Raw genomic sequence first — 27,471 nt, forward strand, 5'->3', positions numbered from 1 at the left:
AACACCCGTGGCCAATGGCTCTGTTTGCATTGGATGTCATGCTTTGGTAGGGCTTTGGTACTTTGTCTCTTGTCACCCTGTATTTGAAGAGGGAGAGGAAGGTTTGCTGTGTGTTACGTTGGTGTAGCGATGGCAGAGGAGACAGCACAAAATACGGTGCTTGGGACCAGCAGAAGAGGGTGAGGAGGCTTTGGGGATGGCCCATCCCATGCTGACCCTTATTTCAGATTTATGCCCTTTGGGCTCAAAGAGGAGATGGTTTTCCAAAGCTCCCAGTCTCACCCCGTGGCGATGAGGGCTCTCAGTTCCTGCTCTTTTCCCCTGCATGTTGCAGTGGCTGCACCAATTAGCAGATGGAGAAACTAAGAAAGACCAAAGGTTGCTCATAGTTGCTTGATGGCATCTCCACCAGCGAAGGCAGTGCAGCGCAGCACCGATAGAGTCATAGAGAGAGCTAGGGTGGAAAAGACCTTCAAGTCCAGCCATCGCACCAACCCGTGCGGCAAAGATGTGCAGTGGTGGCACCTTCCTGGTGGGGCAGTTTGGTTCAGCAGCACGACCCCCATCCCGTGGACATCTATGCTCTGATTTTCGGGTGGTGCTGCTGTGCGGAGCCAGGATTTGGACTTGATGATCCTTATGGGTCCTTTCCTACCGGAGGTTTTCTGTGGTTCGCTGATTTCTCTGTTCCCGTGGCATAGGATGTTCGAGTTGAGCTGCACTCTGCCCCTGGAGAAGGACCTGAAGGTCACACTCTACGACTACGACCTCCTGTCCAAGGATGAGAAGATCGGGGAGACCGTCATCGACCTGGAGAACCGGTTCCTGTCGAAATACGGGGCACGCTGTGGGCTTCCCCAGACCTACTGCGTGTGGGTATCTCTGCAGGCCGTGGAGCTCCACAGCTGCTGAGGCTTTGTGGTGCCCAGGTGACCCTGGGGCAGTTCCTCAGCCCTCGGGGTGATGGGTGCCCTGCTTTCAGCTGGGTTGGGTCTGGGGGGCTGTTGGGGCGCTCAGCGGACACTGCTGGGACGCGCAGCCCCTCTCACCGACGGGCCCCTCGTTGAGGTTGGAGGTTCTTTGCCCTGTGCTGAACTGCTGCTTTCTCCCATTTGGTTCCAGCTCTGGGCCCAACCAGTGGCGAGATCAGCTCCGTCCCTCCCAGCTGCTCCACCTCTTCTCCCTGCAGCACCACTGCAAGGCTCCCACCTACGCGTCCGACCGGCTCATCTTCCGCGAGCAGGAGTACATCCTCACCGAGCTGGGTATGGGGCTGCTGTGGGGCTGGGGGTGGATTCCCTTCACCCAGAGCAGAGGGTGGTGTTGGGGGGTTGAACCCAAACCTCCCATTTTTTCACTCTAAGGCTGGTGAGGCACTGGCACAGGTTGCCCAAGGAGGCTGCGGATGCCCCAGCCCTGCAGGCATTCGAGGCCAGGCTGGATGTGGCTCTGGGCAGCCTGGGCTGCTGGTTGGTGACCTGCACACAGCAGGGGTTGGGACTGGAGGAGCGCTGTGCTCCTTTGCAACCCAGGCCATTCTATGATCCATCATAACCACAGCCTCAGCCTTCCCCTGAGGGGCTGGGAGCATCATGCCCTTGGTGACAAGCTCTAGCCCAGGTTGCTCTATCAGCCCATGTGATTTGGGGCTGGGGTCGCTAGGGGGAGACCATATCCCACACAATGCCAGCGTGCTGCAGCTCACACCTTGAAGGAGATGCCACCCAATGCAGCAGAGACGTTCTTTTGCTTTGCTCCAAAAGCCCACAAACGTGAATGCCTGAAATTCCCTGAGCATCCATTGGTGCCCATCCCATAGGATCCAGAGGCAGAAGGAAGGGCAGGTGGGGCTCAGGGTAGAGGTGGGACCTCCCTGGCCAGGCCCAGGAGCTGCACTTTGGGCAGCACGGCCCAGGCCTGATGCCCACCTGTGCCCTGGGATCAGGGCACAAATCGGTGATGCCGGCACAGGAGGAAGCCAGGGTTCCTTCAGAGCCTTTTGTTAAGTGAAAGGCTTTCAGAGAGGGCTGGGGAGGTGTTAAGCGAGCTGGGTCTTCCCCCCTCTCCCAGCCCCTGCCTTTCACCTTCCTCTGCTTTAATGGCAATCAGTTCAAAAAAAACAGAACAAAGTCTGATGCTTGACCTCGAGGAGATCTGGAAACCAGCTGTGTGTGTGGAGCGGTGTCAGATCTGAACCTGGTGGTATAAAGTGAGGCTATTAAACACGAGAGCATGGATTTTACAAGCCCTGCAGCCGAACCGTTATTCCATAACCCCCACATTTGTTGTTTTCTGAGAGGGGCTTTTTCTTTTCCTGCATATGCACACACACACACATACACACACACATACCAGGTTTCCACTGCTCGGGAAACGGCCCATCTGTCTGAAGTTAACCACTTCAAGATCTTGCCAAGAAAGGAGCTGGGATACATCACCTGAAGGTTGCAGAGCTGCAGCAGTATTTATGGAACGCATTTCATTTCAAAGGTCCTCAAAGGTGCACGGCCCTGAAGTGCTGTGGCTGTGAGCAGCCGTCCTGGTGAGGTCCTACAGCTGTCCCAGCATGGCCGTGGGGACCAGGACCCACCGTCCTCTCCCTTCTGAGTGTCACCTCAAACCCAGCAGAGCAGGACGTTGCATGGAGCTCATCTCATCACCCAGCCACGGATCTTGGCTGCTTTTAGATTGTAGAGCTGTGGAGTTGGGAAGGGTCCCACCCATCCTCCCATCCATCCATCCACCCACCCATCCACCCATCCACCCATCCATCCTCCCATCCTCCCATCCTCCCATCCTCCCATCCATCCCTCCATCCCTCCATCCCTCCATCCCTCCATCCCTCCATCCCTCCATCCCTCCATCCCTCCATCCCTCCATCCCTCCATCCACCCATCCACCCATCCACCCATCCATCCCTCCATCCCTCCATCCCTCCATCCCTCCATCCCTCCATCCCTCCATCCCTCCACCCATCCACCCATCCCTCCACCCATCCACCCATCCACCCATCCATCCCTCCATCCCTCCATCCCTCCATCCATCCACCCATCCCTCCATCCCTCCATCCCTCCATCCCTCCACCCATCCACCCATCCACCCATCCATCCATCCCTCCATCCCTCCATCCACCCATCCATCCATCCACCCATCCACCCATCCACCCATCCACCCATCCACCCACCCACCCATCCACCCATCCACCCATCCACCCATCCACCCATCCCTCCATCCCTCCATCCCTCCATCCCTCCATCCCTCCATCCATCCCTCCATCCCTCCATCCCTCCATCCCTCCATCCCTCCATCCATCCCTCCATCCCTCCATCCCTCCATCCCTCCATCCCTCCATCCCTCCATCCATCCATCCATCCATCCATCCATCCATCCATCCATCCCTCCCTCCATCCATCCATCCATCCATCCATCCATCCATCCATCCATCCATCCATCCATCCATCCATCCATCCCTCCATCCATCCATCCCTCCATCCATCCACCCACCCATCCATCCATCCATTTAGTCCAACCATCACCCCACACCGCACATCTGCACTGCACCACATCTTTAAGTGCCACATCCTCCCGTCCTGCAGGGATGGGGGCTCTCCCACCCCCCTGGGCACGGTGCCTCTGTGCCCTATCCATGCAGAAATCCCTCCTGATAGCCAACCTACCCGGCTGTAGGAAGGCAGCTGAGCCTTCCCTGTCTCTTGAGGGCTTCAAGCACGCACTGGACAACGTCTGCTGGTGATGGCAGGAATGTGGGTTGGACTGGGAGTTGCAAGGAGGAAAGGAAACAGAGGGATGGAGGTGGGGTGGGTACGTGGGGTTATGGCTGTGGGGGCCGTGGTGTAACCCCAGCTGCTGTGATTCTGGGCTGGTTGAACCCTTGGAGGCACCGCAAGCAGAACCAAACCCCAGATCTTTCTGCTTCAACGCGGTCCTTGCAGTGTTTGCAAGAGAGGGATAGTGCTGCTTGCTCATAACACTGCTCTTGCTTTGCATTTGGCAGAGGATGACAAACCCCACAACCCTCACCTGGGGCCAGCAGAGGAGCGGCTGGCCCTGCACGCACTGCGGAAACAAGGGCTGGTGCCAGAGCACGTGGAGACCCGGCCCCTCTACAGCCCCCTGCAGCCAGAGATCGAGCAGGTAAGCAGTGCTGTGGGCTGGGACGTGGCTGGGAGCATCCTCTGCTTCTTAACCCAGTGCTGGGGCAGCGTGAAGTTGCTCTAAAATGGTAAGGATCCTGCAGGCTCCTTTGGCAGTGCAGTGGGAAGGAGGCGCCGGAGGTGTAACGTCTCAGTGCCATTGCAGAGTGGCTGTTTTTAGCCAGACAAAAGCCATGTGGGCTTCTGTCCAAAATCAGTCACAAGTCAGGTATCTGTCCATAGCCTAGCCCCTTTCACTAACATGCACGTGCACTTTTTGCATTTGGATCAAAAAATGCTTCAAGGGAGCAAAGCCATTTGTCCTCATCTCTTACTGGTTGATGCAGCCAGTTCTGCAGAACCGCCTCTTTTGGTTCATTTTTAACCAGTCCAGCATGGGAGAGGGAAGCTGCCAGCAGCCATAAATGCCCCGGCAACTGCTCTAACGTGTTTCCACCTTAATTCACCCCCTGGAATTCATGATTAGAGGCAGGAGGTGCCTGCTGTCAGCTGGCCATTGGGTCACATTGCAGCTCACAGCTGCCACGTGCTGTTATCACATTGGAGGCAACCTTGGGGACGAAGGATCACTGAATGACAGAAGCATGAAGGTTGGACGTCCAACCATCAACCCATCTCGCCACCACGCCTGCTCACAGCATCGTTAAGGTTGTGAACGAGCTCTAAGATGATCGAGTCCAGTTAGTGTGCCCACTGGTGCAATCACAGATCGTTAAGGTTGGGAAAGACCTCTAAGCCTGCCATCAATCCCTGCTGTGCCCACTTGTACAGTCAGAGAATCGTTAAGGTTGGAGGAGACTTCTGAGACCAAACCATCAAACCAGATGATCCAGCTGTCCACCTTTTGGTTGAGGGTGTTTCCTCCGTGTCTCAATTCTGTTGAGGTTTCGTCTGTGCTTGTGCTGCTCCCTCCCTGGAAGGGCAGTGTGAAGGCAGAGTGAGATCCTGTCCCCCTCGTCCCATCCTCCATCCGATGGCCAGAAACCCATAGAGCAGCTGTTCAGCGAGCTGCTTGTGCTCCCTACACGCACCTCCATTCAGTCAGCTCTTTGTAGACATCTTCAGCCTTGGAGAGCTAACCTAGAGCGCAGCTTCACTAGTCCAGAATGACCTCTGATGCAGCTCAGGCCGTTAATACGTGCCCAAGGGTCACTGAAATAATCCTCATGCAGGGCTCAATGATGCTTTTCTGGTAGGGAACCTGTAGTTTCAGTGAGGAAACCAGGGAGCACGTGGTATTTCCTGCACCCACTGCTCCGTCCTACCGAGGACTGAAGCTCACCCAGCCAGGAGGCCCACCGCGCTTCACCTCTTTTCTTTCCAGGGAAAGCTACAGATGTGGGTGGACCTGTTTCCAAAATCCTTGGGTCAGCCTGGCCCCCCTTTCAACATCACACCACGCAAAGCCAAGAGGTGAGCAGTCTTCCATTCCCAGTTGGTTTGGTCCATCGGTGCAGCGTTGGCTTCTTGTTCTTTGTCAGTGTGGTGGTGGCTCCTGCACCTTCTCCTTGTGATGGAAGAGGAGGGGACTTGGAGATGTCAGGTTAAGCAGCTGAGTAGCCCGTTGGGAGGGCTTTAAATTGAGGTTCCCACCTGTCTCATTTCAATCCCACGTCCAGGTTCTACTTGCGCTGCATCATCTGGAACACCAAGGATGTCATCCTCGATGACCTCAGCATCACCGGGGAGAAGATGAGTGACATCTACGTCAAAGGGTGAGCCTCCTCACTGCTGTGTCTTCTGGGCACCTTGGCCTCGAAGCTGAAATATGGCACATGGCAATATGGCAGCTTCAGAGGGGTTGACACAGCCGTGCAGTGCAGCCCCGTGGGATGAAGGGGCTCCTCCAACAGTTGGATGCTCACGATGGTTGTGCATGGAAGGGTGAGATTTGGGGAAGCAGCCTTGCTGTCAGGGCTCGGATCTGCCCATCCCCCTCCTGGGACAGCCCTGGGGATGTTCCACATACTTGCTTCATTGCAGAGCTGTTTTATTTTGTTTTTTTGGAATTCCCCCTTTTTTTTTTTTTACCTTGAAACACACAAAAATGTGGCAACCAGCAGGAACTCCTTTGGCTCGTTCCCTTCTCTGCCTGGCTCCATTTATGTTTTATCTCGTGTAAAACGGAGCAGCCCCAGCCAAGGGACTTTACTTATTTTGCGCATTCTTTGGATTTATGCACAGGAAGAGGTAGGATTTTGAAACAGACTGCAAATCCCTTTTTTACAATCCTAATTTTCCTCTCGTGAACCCAGAATGCGAGCTGCTTACCTGGAATTCACATCAAGCGTGTTGTTATCAGCTCCAGCCACGCTCCCCGTGCACCTCGGGGCTTGGGAGCTCTTGGGGAGGGTCATGGCAAGGCGAGAGCGGTGCCTGGTGGGATCCCTCACCCCTGCTGACCCATCTGCTCTTACTGTGCTGTAAATGAGTGAAAAGATCTTGCTTGGCTTCCTAAAGTCTTTCCCCAGCGTTCCCTTTATCGGGTACAGCCTCTGTGTTCAGCTGCAGCACTTGGGGACGTGGCTGTTGGGCATGGAGGGGTGGTTGGGGTCTGGGCTGGGGGATCTCAGAAGTCTTTTCGAAGCCTGATGATGCTGTGGTTGTCTGAGTGGGCATGGTGGCTGTGGGGTTGGTGATCCTGGAGGTTCCCTCCAACCCTAATGATGCTGTGGCTGTGTGGTTGGGCATGGTGGCTGTGGGTTGGTGATCCTGGAGGTCCATTCCAACCCTAATGGTGCTGTGGCTGTGTGGTTGGGCATGGTGGCTGTGGGTTGGTGATCCTGAAGGTCCATTCCAACCCTAATGATGCTGTGGCTGTGTGGTTGGGCATGGTGGCTGTGGGTTGGTGATCCTGGAGGTCTGCTCCAGCCCTAATGGTGCTGTGGCTGTGTGGTTGGGCATGGTGGCTGTGGGTTGGTGATCCTGGAGGTCTGCTCCAACCCTAATGATGCTGTGGCTGTGTGGTTGGGCATGGTGGCTGTGGGTTGGTGATCCTGGAGGTTCCCTCCAACCCTAATGATGCTGTGGCTGTGTGGTTGGGCATGGTGGCTGTGGGGTTGGTGATCCTGGAGGTCTGCTCCAACCCTAATGATGCTGTGGCTGTATGGTTGGGCATGGTGGCTGTGGGTTGGTGATCCTGGAGGTCCATTCCAACCCTAATGGTGCTGTAGCTGTGTGGTTGGGCATGGTGGCTGTGGGTTGGTGATCCTGAAGGTCCATTCCAACCCTAATGATGCTGTGGCTGTGTGGTTGGGCATGGTGGCTGTGGGCTGGTGATCCTGGAGGTTCCCTCCAACCCTAATGATGCTGTGGCTGTGTGGTTGGGCATGGTGGCTGTGGGGTTGGTGATCCTGGAGGTCTGCTCCAACCCTAATGATGCTGTGGCTGTGTGGTTGGGCATGGTGGCTGTGGGCTGGTGATCCTGGAGGTTCACTCCAACCCTAATGATGCTGTGGCTGTGTGGTTGGGCATGGTGGCTGTGGGTTGGTGATCCTGGAGGTTCACTCCAACCCTAATGATGCTGTGGCTGTGTGGTTGGGCATGGTGGCTGTGGGTTGGTGATCCTGGAGGTTCACTCCAGCCCTAATGGTGCTGTGGCTGTGTGGTTGGGCATGGTGGCTGTGGGGTTGGTGATCCTGGAGGTCTGCTCCAGCCCTAATGATGCTGTGGCTGTGTGGTTGGGCATGGTGGCTGTGGGTTGGTGATCCTGGAGGTTCACTCCAACCCTAATGATGCTGTGGCTGTGTGGTTGGGCATGGTGGCTGTGGGGTTGGTGATCCTGGAGGTCTGCTCCAGCCCTAATGATGCTGTGGCTGTGTGGTTGGGCATGGTGGCTGTGGGTTGGTGATCCTGGAGGTTCCCTCCAGCCCTAATGATGCTGTGGCTGTGTGGTTGGGCATGGTGGCTGTGGGTTGGTGATCCTGGAGGTTCCCTCCAACCCTAATGATGCTGTGGCTGTGTGGTTGGGCATGGTGGCTGTGGGTTGGTGATCCTGGAGGTTCCCTCCAACCCTAATGATGCTGTGGCTGTGTGGTTGGGCATGGTGGTCATGGGTTAGTGGTTGGACTTCATCTTAGAGGTCCTTTCCACCCTTTATGATTCTATGATGATATGTAGGTTGTTGCTTTCCAGTTAGGGTGGGAAATGAAATAAGTGCTTTGGTGTTGTGCAAGAAGCCCCCTGCCCTTTATTTTAACTAAGTGAAGATGTTGTTTCTTGGTAGTCTGGAAAGATCTCAGCCGTTGTTGCTGTCGTAGGTGGGGGATATTTTTGTATTGCTTTCGCAGCCCAATCTCCAATAGGGCTTTTCTTCACCAAGTGGATGGAGCTGAAGGATTATGTGGGAGGTGGGAGGCTCTCACTCATCTTCCTGTGATGTTTCAAGGTGTTGGGAGACAAAAGCAGCCTTGCTTGGAGCAGGTTGGGTAGAAGCCTCCAGAGCCCTCTTTCAGCCAACCCCCACGACAGTGATTTGTCTGATATCATTTAGCATCTTTAAACATTGTCTTCCCGAGTAATGGGATGGCCTTGGTCCACCAAGAGCTTATAAGTGAAGTAAAGAGCAGATGTGGCATTTAGGGGCACAGTAGGGGTGGGTGGGTGGTTGGAGTAGATGATTTTAGTGGTGTTTTCCAACCTTAATGGTTCTGTGAAGTGCGCTGAGCTCAGTGGGAGAATCCCGTGAGTGGATGTGTTGTCTTGTTTTGTATTTTTGTTGATTGCTGAAGACTGGAAACTCTTGGAGGAGGAAGGAGGGCAGAATGAGAACCTCACACTTGCAAAACTCACTGCTGGGTGGTGGAATGCTTTCCGTTTGACCCTGGATAAGTTGAGGACTAGGGGGGGGTGGAACTGGGCTGTTGGGAGCACTCTGGCAAGCAGGGTGAGGCCATACGATCATAGGATATCCCAGGTTGGAATGGGCCCATAGGGATCATCGAGTCCAACTCCTATGAGGGTTTTGTGGGGCTTCTCGGTCATTTGGGATCTCCAGAAAGTCCCAAGAAGCTGATAGAAAACAGAGGAAAAAAATGGGCCTTTGCTTCTTCATTGTGTTGCCTTCATCAAGAGGACCGGTGTTAGCGTGTTGGGTGGCTGCAAAGAGCAAAGGAGCTCTCACCAATGCAGATTAGAAGCTAAGGGTGGAAAACACCTCCAGGATCCTCCATGTCCAACCCCGGCCCACTCCACCACGTCCCCAAATGCCACATCTCCGTGGTTCTGGGACCCCTCCTGGGACAGAGATCCCACCACATCAGGCCCTGTGTTTGCATTTTGCAGCTGGCTGGTTGGCCACGAGGAGAACAAGCAGAAGACGGACGTGCACTACAGGTCGATGGGAGGAGAAGGCAACTTCAACTGGAGATTCATCTTCCCCTTCGACTATCTCCCTGCCGAGCAGATGTGTTGCATTGCAAAAAAGGTGAGTGCTGATGTTTTTGCCTTCTCTGGGCTGATCTGCCTGACCGGATGCAAGTCAGTGGCCAACAGGTTATTGTTTGTGTAGAGGAGAGTGTCTGTCCCGTGTGGTTTTGTAGCTTTGCCTCTACGTGTAGAGGAACACCACGTTTGTTGGGTCAGAATATTGTATGGAGAGACCAATCCCCCCCTCTGGCATGGAAGCAGCTGAGCGTTGGTGCAGCAGTGTCAAAATGCTCTGAGTTGTGTGGGGCCTCAGCAGTGGGGCTGCTCTGCAGATGGAGGTGATGTTCCTGTGGGATGGTTGGATGGATGCCTGCCCAAGCACATGGATGGAGCCTCAAAACCACATGGATAGAGCCTCAAAACCAAATGGATGGAGCCTCAAAACCAAATGGATGGAGCCTCAAAACCAAATGGATATAGCCTCAAAACCAAATGGATGGAGCCTCAAAACCAAATGAATGGAGCCTCAAAACCAAATGGATGGAGCCTCCCAAGCACATGGATGGAGCCTCAAAACCACATGGATGGAGCCTCCCAACCACGTGCCTACCCAACCCTGGCTCTGTCCTGGTCTCCAGCACTGCACAATGGGCATCGCTCTGCGTGAGCTCAGAGTTGGACTAGATGACCATTAAACGTCCCTCCCAACTCAAACAATTCTATGATAACTTCATAGAAAAGCTAAAAAGGGGGAAAAGAAAGAAGCAGTGTCCTGAAGGGATGGTTGGCAGCAGGGCGTGCAGAGGAACAGCAGTTGGAATGTGCTGTTGTGCAGAGATGAGATGGAAATCTTTGCTTTGGGGTTCGAGGTGAAGATGCTCCTGGTCTGAAAAGAGAGCTGGTTCTTCAGGTGGGGATTAGAAGCCAGGTGTGATTTTGGCCTCCTGAGAGGCCAAAACATTGAGCGTTGCTTCTGGTGTTTCTTAGGCATGTCAGTGCAACGCTGTGATCAGATGTGGGTTTGTTGTGGATGCCCCATCCCTACAAGCATTTGAGGCCAGGCTGGATGTGGCTGTGGGCAGCCTGGGCTGCTGGTTGGAGACCTGCACACAGCAGGGGTTTGGAACTGGATTATTGTGGTCCTTTTCAACCCAGGCCGTTCTATGATCCTATGATCCTATGATACTGTGAGTTTGGGGTTGCAAGGAAGAAAGGGAACAGTTGGATGGAAGGACTGGAAGGCTCTCAAGGAATGCGTTAGGGGAGGGAGTCCTCCTTGCGTTTCCTTCTCCCATCACCTGAAGGTTGACGGGCGTATTGCTGGGGCTGGCAGCAGGGATCACCCCTATGGTCGTTCTGTGACACCTCCCCGAAAGCTCAGCCCCCCTCCTGCCCCCCAGCCCCCTTCCCCTGCCCTCCCACCACCACCTGGAGTTGGTTTGGCTGTGGAGCCCTCAATGGCAGCTCCTTGCAGAGGGACCACCTGCGTCCCCAAAACTCACCTGGGGCGCCCCCCAACTTGTCCCCTGTGGGTCCCAGCGTGGCCTGGCTTGGGAGGGGTGAAGATGCCGAGCGAATCCTCCCCCCCCCCCCCCCATGCCTTGAACCAGACGATGCCTGCAAAGAGGCCTGGCTTCGAAATGAATTGCCGGATAGTTAAAGTGATTGACGGAATCACAGCGGTGCCCATTTCACGCTTCATGTTAAACAAATCAAAAGTACAGTGTGTACTACATTCAATTATCCCCCTTTGAAAAAGCAAAGACCCCCCCCCCTCCCATAAACCGTTTAGGAAAATACATCCCACTGTGCTGATATTGATTCTCCTCCGACCGCATGTCTGCCAACACCGTATCAGAAAATAAACAGCTTGTAAAACCTCTCTGTAAAGGAAAAAATAATGAATGAAAAGCCGTGCTTTGTGTTTGCGGGGCGCATTCCGCTCTGGCAATTTTTTTGATCTGGCCATGTGCTGGTTGAACTCAGGGTTCATTACTGCTGCTGTAAAAACCCCGTGCTCCGAACTTGAAACGCAGGCGATGGAAAGTGGAATTTAAATCAAAATGGTCAGCTGGCAAACGCTGAGCTGCTAAAAGCCACCTGCACCCGGCGTGGCTGGTGCTGCTCTGCGGGAGGAAAGCAGCCTGCAATTTGCTCTCCTTTGTGTGCTGGAGTTCCCTGGGTCAACCCAAACCCAATGGTGTCCGAAAAGCGTGAGGATGGCAGCGTGCAGGGCTGGGGGAGAGCCCAGCAACCCGGGGTGATGCTGCCTGCTGCAACCAGCCTTAGGGGGCTTTGTTCCACAGCTTCACAGCTCTGGGGTTTCATAGAACCACAGAATGGCCTGGGTTGCAAAGGAGCACAGCGCTCATCCAGCTCCAACCCCCTGCTGTGTGCAGGTCACCAACCAGCAGCCCAGGCTGCCCAGAGCCACATCCAGCCTGGCTTTGAATGCCTGCAGGGCTGGGGCATCCACATCCCACTGCACCTCAGGGGAAAGCTGTGCACCGTGCAGGTGTCAGTTCAGCTCACAAATGGGAAGCGTGGGCTCCTGTCCTTGCTTCTCCAAACCTTTTAACCATCTCAGGATGTTCGTCTACCCCTCCAGCCCTATTTTCCGTTGATGTAGCAGCGTTAGAAAAACGTTGCCGCTCCTGAAAAAGGAGTTCACCTCATTCTGCACCTCGAAAAAGGTCCCCGCAAGAGCTCAGCATGAAGCAAGGTGTCAGGGGCCATAGGATCACGGAATCACGGAGGTGATTAAGGTGGGAGAAGACCTCTGGGATCACCAACCCCAACCCATCCCACCATCCCACTGACCACGGCCCCCAGAGCCACGTCACCAAATCCCCAGTGTGCAGCGAGGAGCCGCTGCGCCCCAGTGGGTTTTGATGTGAAATCATGAGAAACTGAGCGCTGGTTTTTATGAAAGGCGAGATGGTATTTCATTGGATTGAAATTTCCACTTCTCTTTGGTCTTGGAAAGTGAAAGAAAGAAAAAAAAATAGAAGGGTTGCTGCTTTGGAATGTGGGACATGTTCTTCTCCTTTTTCCCATCCTTTGTTGTGCCCCAAAGTACACAGTGTTCATTTCTTTCACTGTGCAGCCAAAAAGCATCATTTGAGTGTGCTCCAAGTACCTTTTCTTCTGTTTTTGGAAGAAGATGTAATTACACAAAGATAGTCATGAATAAGGCATTTCAGTGGGACCAAAACCTGCAGGCACGACGATGCAGCAATCTTTATCATGGCAACCTGGCACGCACCAACAGCCCCTGTGATATTCCAGCAAAGTTCCTGCACCGATTTCTGCTTTCCAGTGTGGATAGGGATGAGCAAAACGTGGGCTGAGTGGAGAGCTGAGGGCTGGCAGTGCTGCTGCCAAGACCCAACGCTTGGCAATCCCACGATGGCAGTGGGATGGGGGCTGAGAAAACAGCACTGCATGGAGTGATTCCAGAATCTGTGCCCCCATGCAAAGATGGTGGCTGTTGTGCTCAGCTGCTGTCCTGCTTGGGAAGGAGGCAGAAGGCCAAGTAGTGCAGGGAACAGCACAGGGGTGAGTGCACTGCAAGTGGGGACAGACGCAGTGTCCCCATGGGGAGGACAGCATCTCTCTGCTCTTCGAAGGGTAGACTTGTAGGAGAAGAGGGTCTCCAGTTGCTGTGGGAGCTGATGCTCTCCTGCAGGCACAGCCCAGCACTTCCCCACCTTCCCAAAAACACAGAGCTGCTCCTTACTTTGTACTCGCAGAACAAAAGCAGCCCAGAAGAATTTCAGCCCTGTCAACACTTTCCCAGTGGTATGAGACTTTTTTTTTGGTCCTGCCTTCCATGCTGAATTATTCATGACCGTAAAATATTCATCAGCCACCCTTCTCCCCCCCAAACTGCAAAACAAACCCTCAAACAGTAACTCAAGCCCCCTTCCTTCCCATGGCTTGCCAAAAGTTGGGGAATATCTTGCTGATGGTTGTTTTTATAGTGATCCTTTGTAGTGAGGTTTAATCGTGGAGGCAGATTTCACACTGCCTCAAAACGAACCCATGGACTTCACCCAGCATCAGATTCCTCCTCCAGCTCACCCAGCTGTGATCTGTGCGTCCCAGCTTCACGGTTCCTGAGGGAAGGATGTGCCACAACCAGTCAAACCACAGTCAGAATCAGAGAACCATAGAAGGGTTGGGTTGGAAGGGACTTTGAAGATTGTAGAGCCATGGAATGATTGGGTTGGGTTGGAAGGGACCTTGAAGATCATAGAACCATGGAAGGGTTGGGTTGGGTTGGCTTGGAAGGGACCTTGAAGATTGTAGAGCCATGGAATGATTGGGTTGGGTTGGAAGGGACCTTGAAGATCATAGAACCATGGAAGGGTTGGGTTGGGTTGAATTGGAAGGGACCTTGAAGATCATAGAACCATTGAAGGGTTGGGTTGAATTGGAAGGGGCCTTAAAGATTGTAGAGCCATGGAATGGTTGGGTTTGGGTTGGGCTGGGTTGGAAGGGATCTTGAAGATCATAGAACCATGGAAGACTTGGTTTGGTTTGGAAGAGACCTTAAAGATCATAGAACCATGAAGAGGTTGAATTGGGTTGGGTTGAGTTGGATTAGAAGAGACCTTAAAGATCTTAGAAGCGTAGAATGGCCTGAGTTTGAGTTGGAAGGGACCTTAAAGCCCATCCAGTTGCATCCCCTTCCATGAGCTGATCGAGCCCACCAGATCAGACTGCACACAGAGCCATCCATCCTGCTCTTGAGCAACCTCCATGGGTCGGGTTTTTCCACCAGGAAGGCCAGCACTTTGCAGGGAGCCCCAGGAAGCTCAGTGCTTCCTGTGGTGTAGGAAGAAAGGAGGCTGCTGGGCCAGAGGATGGGTTTTGTTTGCTTTGAGTGCAAGCAGGACGTTGGGTGTTGCTATAGGAAGGTGGAAAGGCAAAGTCCTGTATGGTTGTGTAGTCAGTCTCAGAGGATGGGAGGCTTAATTCTGTTGCGTTGTATTACGTGGGTGATGGCCATGGCTCCAAACCAGGGCGCAGCATCCTGCTTCTTTTCCTGCTCCCCACTTCTTCCACGCTGGGACTCACAGGGGATGGATCTTCCTGCAGGGAGAACATCGAATCACAGGAACGCAAAATTGTTTGAGTTGGAAGGGACCTTTAAAAGCCATCTCATCTCATCCAACGCCCTGCAATGAACAGGACGTGAGCACCTAGAACCCCTGGCTTTGGAAGGGGCTGCTTGGCTGCTGGGTTTTGCTCCGGGAGAATGGGCAGTGCAGAGAGAAGGTCTGATGTGTGTGCAATTAGTAGCAATTAATGCTTCAGCCCGAGCAGAAGCACGGTGATGCTCGTGGGGTTTGAGCACATCTGAGTGATGCAGGTGGTGCAGTTGTCCTCAGAGCCAGGGACTTAGCACAGAGAGGCACCTGCAGGACGAGCCATCCTCTCCCAGGCAGAGCACAGATGGGGAGCCCACATCTCCACCTCTCAGAGCCCACAGGATCCTTTCTGATCACAGAGAGGTCACTGGGCTGCAGGCACAGGGGCTCCTGGGGGCTTTCTCTGGGTGACCAACAGCAGAGCAGGACCTGACCAGTACATGGCAAAGGGAAGAATCACCATAAGCCCTTTCCCTTTGTAGCAGTTCTAATTTAAGATGAATTATTAGCTGGGAATACATGGCCTTCCCCCCCAAGCTTGAGTAAACATATGCTTTAATACGTTTCAGCGAGCAGAGGGGGAGAAATGGAAGTTTCCAGTGCCTTTATTTTATTTTTCTGGATTATAAAATATTTTTAAACGCATAAATGAAATGCTCCGTCGCAAAAATGCTGGCGCGGAGTTGGACTGGTGCTGGTTTTCCAAAGCAAGGCAGGGAACGGAGCTAAATTGAAATACAGCCCTTCTGGGTGATCTCTTCAAGGGAAACCAGCTCCAAAGGGATTTAAGTGCCTCCTTCTACCCACGCTCTCCTCGCTCGGATATTTGTGTTCCTATGGAGTGTGACGCATTTTGGTCCCTTTTGGTTTTTAATACGCATCGATATTGCAGAGTGCAACGCATCCTATCCCATTGGGTGGAAGCAAGGAGGGCATAGGGATCTCAGATGGTGAGGAGTGAAATGAAGCAGTGCCAGCTGTGGGCTGATGGCACAGGGAGGCACAGGCTCTGGTTTTCCTGGCTCACTTGGCTCTCACCTGGAGCTCGGATGTGGGATGTTGGCGTAGATATGGGAGCTTCGTGTAATTATCAGCTGAGCCACTGGGATAACGCATCCAGCCCTGGCACCGATGGGTCCTGAGAGCAAAAACCTGGGGGCAGTGCAGGAAAGGTGAATGAAGTACTGTGAGAAGTGAGGAGCTCACACATGGGAGCATCGCTGCCTCTCTTTGGGAAGGAGACCATCACCGAGGATGACACAGGGGATCTCCGTTGCTCTGAGATGAGGGTCCTGCCCACTTCTGCTTACCAGCCCTTTATTTTGCCTCGTTTTCCTTTCTGTTGTGATTTTTAGGAGCACTTCTGGAGCTTGGACAAGACAGAAAACAAGATTTCACCGCAGTTGATCTTCCAGATCTGGGACAATGACAAGTTCTCCTTCGATGACTATTTGGGTAAGTCAGAAAGGGTTGGGACACGAAACCACCCGACACAGCTTTTTTTGTGCTAGCCTTGTTAACCATGCTCAGAAATCCAGGTTTAGGCCAAGCTAAAACAAAGCAGAAGCCTGCAGCAGGAAAGACAGCAGAGCCATGCGGTTGATCATCCGTGTAGCTGGAAGCTCCAGCGTTATGGGATTCTTCTTTTGGTTGGATGTTGTTCTGCTTTTTCCTTTTACCACCCCAAAAGAATGTCCAAAACCAGAAGCCTCACTGAGGAAGTACACGATCAAGATATTGGTTTTGATTAATTACAAAGGCCGTGCCCAAATAACCTCTCACAAGGTGTGCTTCCCAGTTCTAGGTCTGCTCTTCATGAGCTCCTGGTCACCCTCTGCATATTGCTGCCAGTGTTGAATTCTTTGCAGCACCATAAGCTAAAACCAATGCTAGGCTTAGAAAATGGGGCCATGTTGAGCCTATTTGTCCAGGTCAAGGAGGTCAGGAGGTTGCCATGGGGAGCACTTCTTCATGGGAGCAGTCCTTGGGGAAGGACGGGCTGCCCAGAATGGTGGGCTCACCTGAAGGCATTCCAGAATTATGGGGATGGGGCACTGAAGGATGTGGTCAGGGAACACGGTGGGATGAGTTGGGATTGGGCTTGGGGATCCTCGAGGTCTTCTCCAACCTGATTGGCTCTGTGATTCCGTGAGCTGTTACCCTGAGAGGTCTTCCTACCTCATTCCTCCCTGCAGGATCTATCCAGATGGATCTCAACAGGATGCCCAAGCCTGCCAAGACCGCTGAGAAGTGCTCCTTAGAGCTCATAGATGGCAGCTTGTCTGCAAGCCGCTTTGTGTCCCTCTTTGAGCAGAAAACCGTCAAGGGCTGGTGGCCCTGCATCGCAGAGCAGAATGAGAAGAAGATCCTGGCAGTAAGGCCCTCGGGTGTCCTCTTCGTGTTGCCCCTTTGGGGACTCATTGGGCATGGCTGGGCTGAGCAAGTGGAGGAACTTGTGGTGTGGGCATGAAACCAAGCCCGGGGCTGCAGATTTGACAAGCTAGAACAGGATTTCTTCCAGGATTTGTTAGGCAATATGTAAATCACTTGTTTGCTCCATTAGGTTCTTTTTGCTGCTGTTTATGGAGAACGGGCCAAGTGATTTAACTCTGCATCTCAGCTGTTCTCAGTGCTGTTATGACGGGTACAAGGGGTTCCATTGCAGACAGATAAATCTAAATGTGGGTCTCTGGGATCCAGTTTGGGTCAGTGGTGGCCGTTTGATAGAGGTGAGTGAGGCCAAGTTGCAAATTAAGTGATTCAACAGAAACTCTGGAGTCAGTTGTCTGAAGCTGGGTGCCGATTTCTGAGGTGCTGAGGGGTGTCTGCTGGGAGCAGGCAGAGGGCAGGGGGGGGGTTGGCATGAGGTTACGCTCATTGAGCTCCTCATGGTCACTGCTGGTAGTGACTGGGCTGCTTTTCCTTTCCCTGCTCAGTATTTTGCACTGTACGTTTTTTTTCTCTGCTTTTTGCTTATTATGTGCTTGTCTTCGTTTCACCCACGCAGGGAAAACTGGAAATGACTTTGGAAATTGTGGCTGAACACGAGCATGAAGAGCGGCCGGCTGGAGTGGGTCGGGATGAGCCAAACATGAACCCCAAGCTGGAGGACCCCAAGTAAGGGCATCAGGAGTGGGAAAGGAACCACTGGGGCAGAAGGTTCTCAAGGAGAAGGTTGAGAAGTTGGGTTGGTGGTGGGAGGCCTTCCGTGTGGAGATGTGGCACTTGGGGATGTGGTCAGTGGTTGGGGTTGGGGTTGGAAGAGGTGATCTTGGAGGTCTTTTGTGACCTTAATGACTCTACGATTGGGCTTGGTGGTGATGGGTTGGCATTTGGGTTGATGATTCGGAGGTCTTCTCCAGCCTTCATCACTCTGTTTCTATGAGTGGGCATTGCGGTGTTGGGTTGGTTGTTGGGACTTGGGGATCTTAGAGGTCTTTTCCAACCTTAGTGATTCCATGATTCAGTGATTCTGTTTGCAAGGGGCTTGCTCCATGGGTGAGAGATGAAAGGCTGGGCTGGAGCTCCAAGGAGCACAGACCGCACAGGGGAATGGATTTTCTCTCTTTCAGTGCAGTGCATTCATGGGATTGGGCATCCAGGAAGGTTGAAAGCACCATGAAAGTCACAAGTGACTTGGTGATGGAACAGCTGTGCTGGATGTCATCTCCAGACAACTGGAAGAAAAGGAGGTTATCAGGAGTAGTCAGCACAGGTTCACCTGGGGGAGGTCGTGCTTGACCAACCTGGTGGCCTTCTATGATGTTGTCTCTGGCTGGGTGGATGGGGGGAGAGCAGTGGATGTAGCCTACCTTGATTTCAGCAAGGCTTTTGATGCTGTCCCCCATGACATCCTTATAACAAAGCTGAGGAAGTGTGGGATGGATGAGTGGACAGTGAGGTGGGTTAAGAACTGGCTGACTGGCAGAGCGCAGAAGGTCGTTGTTGGCGGTGCAGAGTCCGGTTGGAGGCCTGTGAGCAGCGCTGTTCCTCAGGGGTCTGTGCTGGGTCCGCTCTTGTTCAACATCTTCATCAGTGACCTTGATGAGGGGATGGTGGCCACCCTCAGCAAGTTTGCTGATGATACGAAGTTGGGAGGATTGGCTGAAGGCTGTGCTGCCATTCAGCGAGAGCTGGACAGGCTGGAGAGCTGGGCAGAAAAAAACTGGATGAGGTTTAACAGAAGCAAGTGTAGAGTCTTGCATCTGGGGAGGAATAATGGCATGCAGAGGTACAGGCTGGGGGATGAGCTGCTGGAGAAGAGCTCTGCAGAGAGGGACCTGGGTGTCCTGGTGGACGACAGGTTGCCATGAGCCAGCAGTGTGCCCTTGTGGCCAAGAGGGCCAACGGCATCCTGGCGTGCATTGCACAGAGCGTGGCCAGCAGGTCGAGGGAGGCGATGCTCCCCCTCTGCTCTGCCCTGCTGAGGCCTCATCTGGAGCACTGCGTCCAGTTCTGGGCTCCCCAGTACAAAACAGACAGGGATCTCTTGGGAAGAGTCCAGCGCAGGGCAGCAAGATGGAGAGCGGCCTGGAGCATCTCTGCTATGGAGAAAGGCTGAGCTGGGTCTGTTCAGCATGGAGGGAAGGAGGCTGAGAGGGGACCTGATCCAGGGCTGTGAATATCTGAGGTGTGGGGGCAGCACGGCGAGGCCGGACTCTGTTCAGTGGGGAGTGGAGACAGGAGGAGGGGAAACGGCCGGGAACTGAGCATAGGAAGTTGTGCAGCACTGTGCGAAGGAATGGCTGTGCAGTGAGGGGAGGAGCGATGGAACAGGGAGGGGGGGAGTCTGTGGGTCCCAACGGGTCTCTATTGGTCCCAACATGTCTCTATGGGTCCCAACGTGTCTCTATGGGTCCCAACGTGTCTCTATGGGTCCCAACGTGTCTCTGTGGGTCCCAATGTGTCTCTGTGGGTCCCACTGTTCACCGGAACAGGCTGCCCAGGGAGATGGTGGAGTCTCCTGCTCTGGAGATGTTCCAGACCTGCCTGGATGCCGACCTGTGCGACCTGCTGTAGGGAACCTGCTTTGGCAGGGAGTTGGACTCGATGATCTCTGGAGGTCCCTTCCAACCCCTACAATTCTGTGGTTCTGTGAAGTGACCTCAGCTTTGTCTGCAGGCGCCCGGAGACCTCCTTCCTGTGGTTCACCTCCCCATACAAGACCCTGAAGTACATCCTGTGGCGCCGGTACAAGTGGCTGCTCATCCTGGCCATCGTGCTCTTCGTTTTGCTGCTCTTCCTTGGGATCTTCATCTACGCCTTCCCGGTACGAGGGCTTTGGGAGGGGGGGAGGAGGGATAGGCTGAGGGGTAGGGTGCGATGTGCCCCAGGTGTGATGGTCCTTGAAGAATGGCTTGGTGGGCCACAATGGACCAGAAAGAGAGCACATGCATCTGCTCCGTGCTCACATCTTTGTGCCTCTGTTTCGTCCCTGGAGGCGCCCTTGGCGGTGGATGGGGCCTTGGGCAGCATAACCCAACCCGTGACTTGGGCTGGAAGTGGATATGCTTTGTGGTCCTTCCCAACCCAGCCGTTCTATGATCCCTGTCGTTGACCCTACGATTGGGAGACTCACTGATTCTGTGATTGATTTCGAGTCTAACGCTGCTGAGGTTCGTCGGTCGTTCCCTCAGAGCTTGGATGTTGGAAGCGCTGAGCGTTGGTGGGAAAATCCCTAACAAAAACGCAGCCTAATTAGGGGCACAGCCACGTGGCAGGGCTGAGCAGAGGCAAGAAATGTGTGTTCTGTCATCGTTTTAAGGTGCAGGAGGGTTTATAAGGGCTTTTAGGCAGCCCTGTCTCTCACTGCCGAGGCTTGCAGCATGTAGGACCAACACAGTGTCTGAAACCAGGTGGGGAGGGTTTTCACCTCATCAATCAAGGAAGTGGCTTTTTCTTGCTTCGCTGTCAGTCCCACTGGTGAAACAAAACAAAACAAATAAATAATGGAGCCCCATCCTCCCCATTTGGCTCGGGTTTGGGTTTTGTATCCTCCTCTGTTCCGTCTGCACTGCTGTAATTCATGCTCTTGGACGCCTTCTCCCTCAAGGCCTGATAAGAAAAACGACCCGCCTCTCCTTCCAGCACATAACAAATTCTGCTCCTCGGGTTTGATTTGTGTCCTTGGGAAGGGCTGGGATGCTTCTGCTGGAGAAGTCATTCCCCAGGTGTGAAGCAGTGGGGAAGAGGAAATAACCCTACAAGAACAGATCTGTGCTGTTGTCATCCCAGCCCGTCGTGGAGAATCCCCTCCATGCTGAGCATAGAACCCTGAGCTGCTGTGACCCGGAGCTCAGTGTTCCCCCACAGCTGTGAGCAGTTTTGCATTCATTCCAGTGGCATCGGATCAAAACAGCGTTGAGAGAAGCAGAAACTCCCAAACTATAACTATTGATTTACACTGGTTATTACTCGGGATTTTTCCCTGTTTCCTGGCTAAACGTTGTTGTATTTAATTTCGTTTTGGTCGGGTCCGTTTTTTCAGTCATCTTTTGAAAAGGGAATGGAATTTTTCTGTCCATGCAGTTGGCCAGCTTCCCCCTGGATTTTTGAGGTCACCGAGGTATCGACACGGAGATTCAGTTGCCTTCCCCTTCCATCCAACCAGAAATCTGGCGCTCGTGCTGGTGATGGTTTGCTGTGAAGGATGCCCCTGGCGTGCTGAGTGTTGGCAGGGCGCACCGTGGCATCTCTGATTAAACGCACTGAAATCCAACCCCTCATTGCTTGCTTTCCTGCTTTGCTTGCCAGGAGCGCTGCCATAGCTCCACACGCTGGCCATGAAGCTTTAAGGTCCCGTATCATGGGAGCCCTCAGTACAAGAAAGACATTGAGATGTTGGAAAGGGTCCAGAGGAGGGCAACTAAGATGAGCAGGGGGCTGGAGCACCTCCCCTATGAGGACAGGCTGAGGGAGTTGGGCTCGTTCAGCCTGGAGAAGAGAAGCTGCGGGGTGACCTCAGTGCAGCCTATCAATACCTGAAGGGAACCTACAGCCAGGAGGGGAGTCAACTCTTCAGAAGGGCTGACAACAGCAGGACGAGGGGAAATGGATCCAAGTTGAGGGAGGGAAGATTGAGGTTGGATGTTAGGGGGAAGTTCTTCACAAGGAGAGCAGTCAGGCCCTGGAACGGGCTGCCCAGGGAGGTTGTGGATGCCCCGTCCTTGGACGTGTTCAAGGCCAGGTTGGACGGGGTCCTGGGCAACCTGATCTGAATGTGGATGTTTGGTGGCCCTGCTGGGCAGGGGGGTTGGAACTGCGTGATCCTTGAGGTCCCTTCCGACCCGGGTGATTCTGTGATTCTGTGATTCCATCCCATTGCTCTTCAGGTCCTTGGCTGAAGAGGAGTAGGACAAGAGGTGATGGCCTCACGTCGTGCCAGGGCAGGGTCAGGTTGGATATTAGGAGATGTTTAGTCTCCAAAAGAGTGGCAATGCAACGGCACAGCTGCCAAGGGAGTGGAGGGGTCACCATCCCTGGAGGCTTCCGAGGACCGTGGAGATGTGGCTGCGGTCAGTGGGCACGGTGCGATGGGTTGGGGTTGGTGGGCTTGGGGATCTTAGAGCTCTCCTCCAACCTGAAGGATTCCATGATCCATGTGAGTGGCCGTGGTGGGGGTTGGTTGGCCCTTGAACTTGGTGGTCTTGGAGGTGCTCTCCAACCACGATGGTTCCATGATAGTGCTGGTGGTGGCAATGGGGATGAGGAGACGGTTGGATTAGAGGATCTCGTAGGTCGTTTCCAACCTTGTGATTCTATGATTCTATGATTCTGTGATGCCACGATTCAGTGAATTCAGTGGATCAATGGATGCGTGTCCACAACGTGCCCTAGGAGTGAGCGGAGCCAGGGTTGCGTGGGTTCCCTCCCGCCCTGAAGAGCTGGGAGTCTCACCTGGAAATGAACCTGGGGCATTTTAATGGCTTTTGGTGGAAGAATATCTACGTTTGAAAGCTTTCTTTTCCTATTTTTTTCCCATTCCCCACATAATGATGGCAGCTTCCAACCACAGCCCCAGCTGCCTGGCGACAGCCCTGCGCTTCCAGCTGGAGCCACAAACCCAGCAGCAGCCCCTGGAGATGGTGATTCCCAAAAACTCCAGCTCTTCTTTTTTTTGGTGGATAAACACGAGCTGATACCTCAGTCCCGTTCAGAACAATTAGGAGAAAAGGATCGTCTGGATCTACCAAAAACGAGGAAAACATTGAAAATCTGATCTTTTGAGGTTCTTCATCTCTTCCTGGGAGCTTTTCCACCCTCCCTCAGCGTTGGGCTCCTCAGCAGCCTTCCTCAGCTGTGCTCACAGGGCATTGCAGTGCAGGTTTCAGTGGTACCACCGTGGCAGGAGGAAGAAGCGCTGCTTCCAGCTGCGCTCAGCTCTGCTTTGCAGCACCGTGAAAATGTTTACTACCTTTTAAAGCTCTGTTTGCGTTCCGAGAGCCCAGCGTTGCTTCCACTGCCATTAATTCTAATTACAGCTCGCTTTCTGCGCCGATTGATAATCCTGCTTGGCTTTCAACACTTGGTTTAATACAAATTCGTGGCTGGACAGCAAACTCGCGACCCTCCGGAACGCAACCGTAAAAAAACAGAAGAGTTTAGGAGGACAGACTCTTGAAAGACAAATGGATGGATAATTAATTCGAAGGTTATGTCTCACTGGAGGCTTTTCTAATGACTTCTGGTAAACTGCCCTAACGTTGCTGGCTTGATTTATGGCGTTATTAGAAATCCTCCGCTGGCAAATTGCCCCGTAATTCGCTACACGTCGTAATTTATCGTGATGCTTTTGGGCCGGGCTTTACTTCTCTTGTTTTTCATTTTCTCCTCTCTTCCAAAGCAGCATTATGCTTTGTTTCCAAAGTCTTTTTTAATTTTTTTTATTTTTTTATTTTTTTCCAAAGGAGTTGATAGAACATCCTGTACCAATTAAATCCAATCTGTCTGGGAGAGCCTTCCAAACTGGCTAGTATGTGGTCACGGGTGTTTGAACCAGAGCTACTTTAAATAGAGCTCTTTCCAACCAGCCTGTCTTTGCCTGCGTTTGCATTGTGGTCTTGATAAGCAGCACTGACACAGCTTATTCTTTTTTGTTGTCTTCTTTCAAGGAAGGAATTGCGTGTAGAATAGGCTGTGGTGCTGTGGGGGAAAGTGGAGATGTGGCACTTGGGGATGGGGTTTAATGGGGATGGATGGGTGGATGGCTGGAGCTGGTGATTGTAGAGGCCTCCTCCAACCATACTGCTTCTGTGACTCTACGAGGGGCCACGGTGATGAGTTGGGGTTGGGCTGGATGATCATGGAATCATAGGATGGCTTGGGTTGAATGGGACCCCAAGGATCATCAATTCCCAACCCCACAGCCACAGGCAGGGCCACCAACCTCCAGGACTGTGGCACAGCACCAGGTTGCTCAGGGCCCCATCCAGCCTGGCCTTGAGCACCTCCACCACTCTCTCAGTAAAGAACTTCCCCCTGACATCCAATCTAAACCCCTACGGAGGTCTTCTCCAACTGTAAGGGCTGCCCAGGGGTGCCCCATTCATGGAGCTTCCCAAAGGCCATGGATGGGGCCCTGGGCAGCCTGAGCTGGTAGAGGATGCTAAGGCTTGGACTTAATGATCTTCAGATCCCTTCCAAACCAGGTCCAAACCCAAATCATTCTGTGATTCTTAAAAACTGGTGGAAGGGACAATCCAAGCCCGTGAGCGACTCTTGGTGCTCACTGCTGGGAAGGCTCTGCTGGAAGAAGGCAAAACCCCTTCCTGTGTGTCCTGAGCATCCCATGGCACAGTCGCTTTTGACCTCCACGTGCTGCCATGCCCCAACTCACCGCTTCTCTGCCTTCTTTCTCCCTCCCTGCAGAACTACGCTGCCATGAAGCTGGTGAAACCTTTCAACTGAGTGCCTGGATTTCAGCGGGACGCTGCAGCCCAGGACGCGGCGACGTGCCTTTCCCCAGAGCAGGGAGCCGCCTGCAGCCCTCACCTCAGGAGCAGCGCCTAAACCAAACCTCCTCCTCTGCAGCAGTTCTGATTTGGCTTCCTCGTCCTCCTTCTGTTTGTTTTAATTTTGGTCAGTGCTCGGATGCAAAGCTGGCGAGGGTTGGGGAGAAAAGGACCCTTTTGTGGGCTGTCCATGGCGGCAATCATGGAGGAGCGCAATCTCTCAGGTCCTGAGCAGGTTTTTCTTGGCACCCTGCAGCAGCCTCCTTTTGCCTCTGCCGTGCGATGTGCATTCCTGCTTTTGGAGCCTGCCCTCCCTCCTCTGTGCTCTCACGTGCCCCATTGCCTTCCCAGCCAACGCTGCTGCAGCAGCAGAGGGCACTGAGCAGCCTAGGAGCAATGCAGCGCAGCGAGGGGCTTTGCTTCTCTCCTCCTGCTGTGTGCAACCCCCTGCACTGCAGCTCGGTGCCTGATTGGTTTTTCTCCTTTTGCTGAAGCCAAACAGTGCAACAGCAGAGCACAGTGCACGCTGCTGCTGGGTGCTAGCAGGGCAGGCCGTGGGAAGCACAGCTGTTTGCTTTGTGCTTTGCAAGCAGGGCGTGATGAGTGTGCGTCATGCGGGTTTTGCACAGCCCAGAAGGTGTGAATGGTGTTGCTGGGACCTTGCAGCTTTCTGCTCCCCCTGCCCGTGCTGCAATCACTGATGTGCACTGAGAGGGGGTTCTGCTGCTGCTCGGAGCAGACAGCAGTACAAGGTGATCCCAGAGGATCTGTTTCTCAGGACAAACTGTGCTGGCGTTGGCTCCAGCGAGGCACTTAAGCCTATTCTTAGCAGCAGATGAGGGGGGGAAAAGCACATGGCTAATTGCTTTGCTGGCGGGGACGTGATGGAAATCCTGTGCTGCTCAGTACTGTGACAGTGCCTGGATTGCACAGGGCAGCTCTGCCACGTGTGAGGACAACACTTCAGACACAGAGAACGTACCCCAAAGCAGCTGGTGCTCAGGTGTGGAGGTTCCCCCACCCCAGGAACCATTTTGCCAGCAAAACTCTTCATGTTTACCCACGTTCCCCTTTTTTCTTGATCTCGTTCCCACTCGTGCTCCTGTTAATGCTGACCTATCAGCTGTTGGCCCAAGATCTGGGGATGCTGCTACCCCTGAGAAACAGGCGAGCTGAAGGGGAATGTTGGCTTTGCAGCTTCCTGGTGAGTTACGCCTTGGCCAAGTGGTGCTGATGTGGTTGGTCCTCTTCCACTGCAACCCTGCTTGCTCGCTGCCTTCCCGCATGCCTTGCTGTGCCGTGGGAAGCCATTCCTCATTTCTTGCCCCAGTTTGCACGTTTGGTCAAGTTTCCCATCTCAGTGACCCCCCACCTGTTTCAGAAATGGGATCTCAGTGCTGAGACCCCCAAAGAGATGAGCAGCCCAAAGCTCCCGTCCAACCCTGGATGGTTCTCATCCATCCATGCTGTTGCTCCGACCAGAGATGAGCAACCCTACCAAAAATAATTCCACCTGTCACTTCTCCAGAGCCTCTTCCATCACAAAACCCTGTTTTATTCCCTAGCAGTTCTTCCCTGGCAAACCAGAGTGGGTTGACAGTGATGGAAAGGGCAGCATCCCCACATCCAATCCTCTTCTTCCCAATCTGGGCTGCAGAGCTTTGTTTCATCCGGGGGCTGTGGTGGGCAAAGGCAGTTCTGAGCACCTGCAAACATCAGCCTGGTCTCGTTACCAAAGCCAGCCAAGAGGCCAGACCCAAGTAAAGCCTTCTGCTCTCTATGCCTTATATATATATAGATATATATATATATATCACTGTGGTTTACAAATGAAATAGCTCTGAAACCTTCTGCTTCCTGGTGTGTTCTGTTGGGTTCTCGAAGTGTTGGTCCCCACTGTGCTCCAGGTGGGGGAGCTCCAGGGGATCCTTAGTGTCTGTGTCCCCAAAAGCCTTTCTTTTCCCTGAAAGGGTGCAGAGAAGAATATAGAACAGAATCAGTGTAGGAGAGGATAAGATAGAATAGCACGGGATAGGATTGGATGGGATGGGGTGGGACAGGATGGGATAGAAGAGAAATAGTATAGCATGGGATAGGATAGAATCAGAATAGGATAGGACAGGATAGAATAGAATGGGACAGGATAGAGTGGAATGGGACAGGATAGAATAGAATGGGACAGGATAGAGTGGAATGGGACAGGATAGAATAGAATGGGACAGGATAGAGTGGAATGGGACAGGATGGAATAGAATGGGACAGGATAGAGTGGAATGGGACAGGATAGAGTGGAATGGGACAGGATAGAATAGAATGGGACAGGATAGAGTGGAATGGGACAGGATGGAATAGAATGGGACAGGATAGAGTGGAATGGGACAGGATAGAGTGGAATGGGACAGGATAGAATAGAATGGGACAGGATAGAATAGAATGGGACAGGATAGAGTGGAATGGGACAGGATAGAATAGAATGGGACAGGATAGAATAGAATGGGACAGGATAGAATAGAATGGGACAGGAAAGAGTGGAATGGGACAGGATAGAATAGAATGGGACAGGATAGAGTGGAATGGGACAGGATAGAATAGAATGAGGCAGGATAGAATAGAATGGGACAGGATAGAATAGAATGGGACAGGAAAGAGTGGAATGGGACAGGATAGAATAGAATGGGACAGGATAGAGTGGAATGGGACAGGATAGAATAGAATGGGACAGGATAGAATAGAATGGGACAGGAAAGAGTGGAATGGGACAGGATGGAATAGAATGGGACAGGATAGAGTGGAATGGGACAGGATAGAATAGAATGAGGCAGG

General features: G+C 53.1%; 1 protein-coding gene and 1 long non-coding RNA gene across 19 annotated transcripts in view; both read left to right on the plus strand.

The window, feature by feature from the left end:
• The window catches only part of DYSF (dysferlin), a 72,477-nt gene extending 45,983 nt beyond the window's left edge, over window positions 1-26,494 (plus strand). For all 12 annotated transcript variants that reach the window (XM_052682926.1, XM_052682929.1, XM_052682932.1 and 9 more), the window contains 11 exons: window positions 702-872; window positions 1,123-1,265; window positions 4,016-4,155; window positions 5,500-5,588; window positions 5,795-5,890; window positions 9,459-9,600; window positions 16,054-16,153; window positions 16,894-17,072; window positions 17,706-17,815; window positions 19,820-19,967; window positions 24,566-26,494. In XM_052682926.1, the coding sequence (XP_052538886.1) occupies window positions 702-872; window positions 1,123-1,265; window positions 4,016-4,155; window positions 5,500-5,588; window positions 5,795-5,890; window positions 9,459-9,600; window positions 16,054-16,153; window positions 16,894-17,072; window positions 17,706-17,815; window positions 19,820-19,967; window positions 24,566-24,604 (1,357 nt within the window). In that variant the 3' untranslated portion in view covers window positions 24,605-26,494. The remainder of the gene's footprint in view (window positions 1-701; window positions 873-1,122; window positions 1,266-4,015; window positions 4,156-5,499; window positions 5,589-5,794; window positions 5,891-9,458; window positions 9,601-16,053; window positions 16,154-16,893; window positions 17,073-17,705; window positions 17,816-19,819; window positions 19,968-24,565) is intronic.
• LOC128080564 (uncharacterized) lies at window positions 7,042-9,451 on the plus strand. 7 transcript variants are annotated; one of them, XR_008206758.1, is made up of 5 exons: window positions 7,042-7,177; window positions 7,250-7,320; window positions 7,535-7,585; window positions 7,891-7,950; window positions 8,236-9,451. It is a non-coding gene; the product is annotated as an uncharacterized LOC128080564 (long non-coding RNA). The 7 variants fall into 7 exon arrangements; XR_008206759.1 differs by having other exon boundaries at window positions 7,042-7,320; XR_008206757.1 differs by lacking the exon at window positions 7,250-7,320.
• Window positions 26,495-27,471: the final 977 nt, after the last annotated feature.

The sequence above is a fragment of the Tympanuchus pallidicinctus genome, unplaced genomic scaffold (assembly GCF_026119805.1).
Source record: "Tympanuchus pallidicinctus isolate F22 unplaced genomic scaffold, pur_lepc_1.0 scaffold2, whole genome shotgun sequence".
In the NCBI taxonomy this organism is placed as follows: Eukaryota; Metazoa; Chordata; class Aves; order Galliformes; family Phasianidae; genus Tympanuchus; species Tympanuchus pallidicinctus.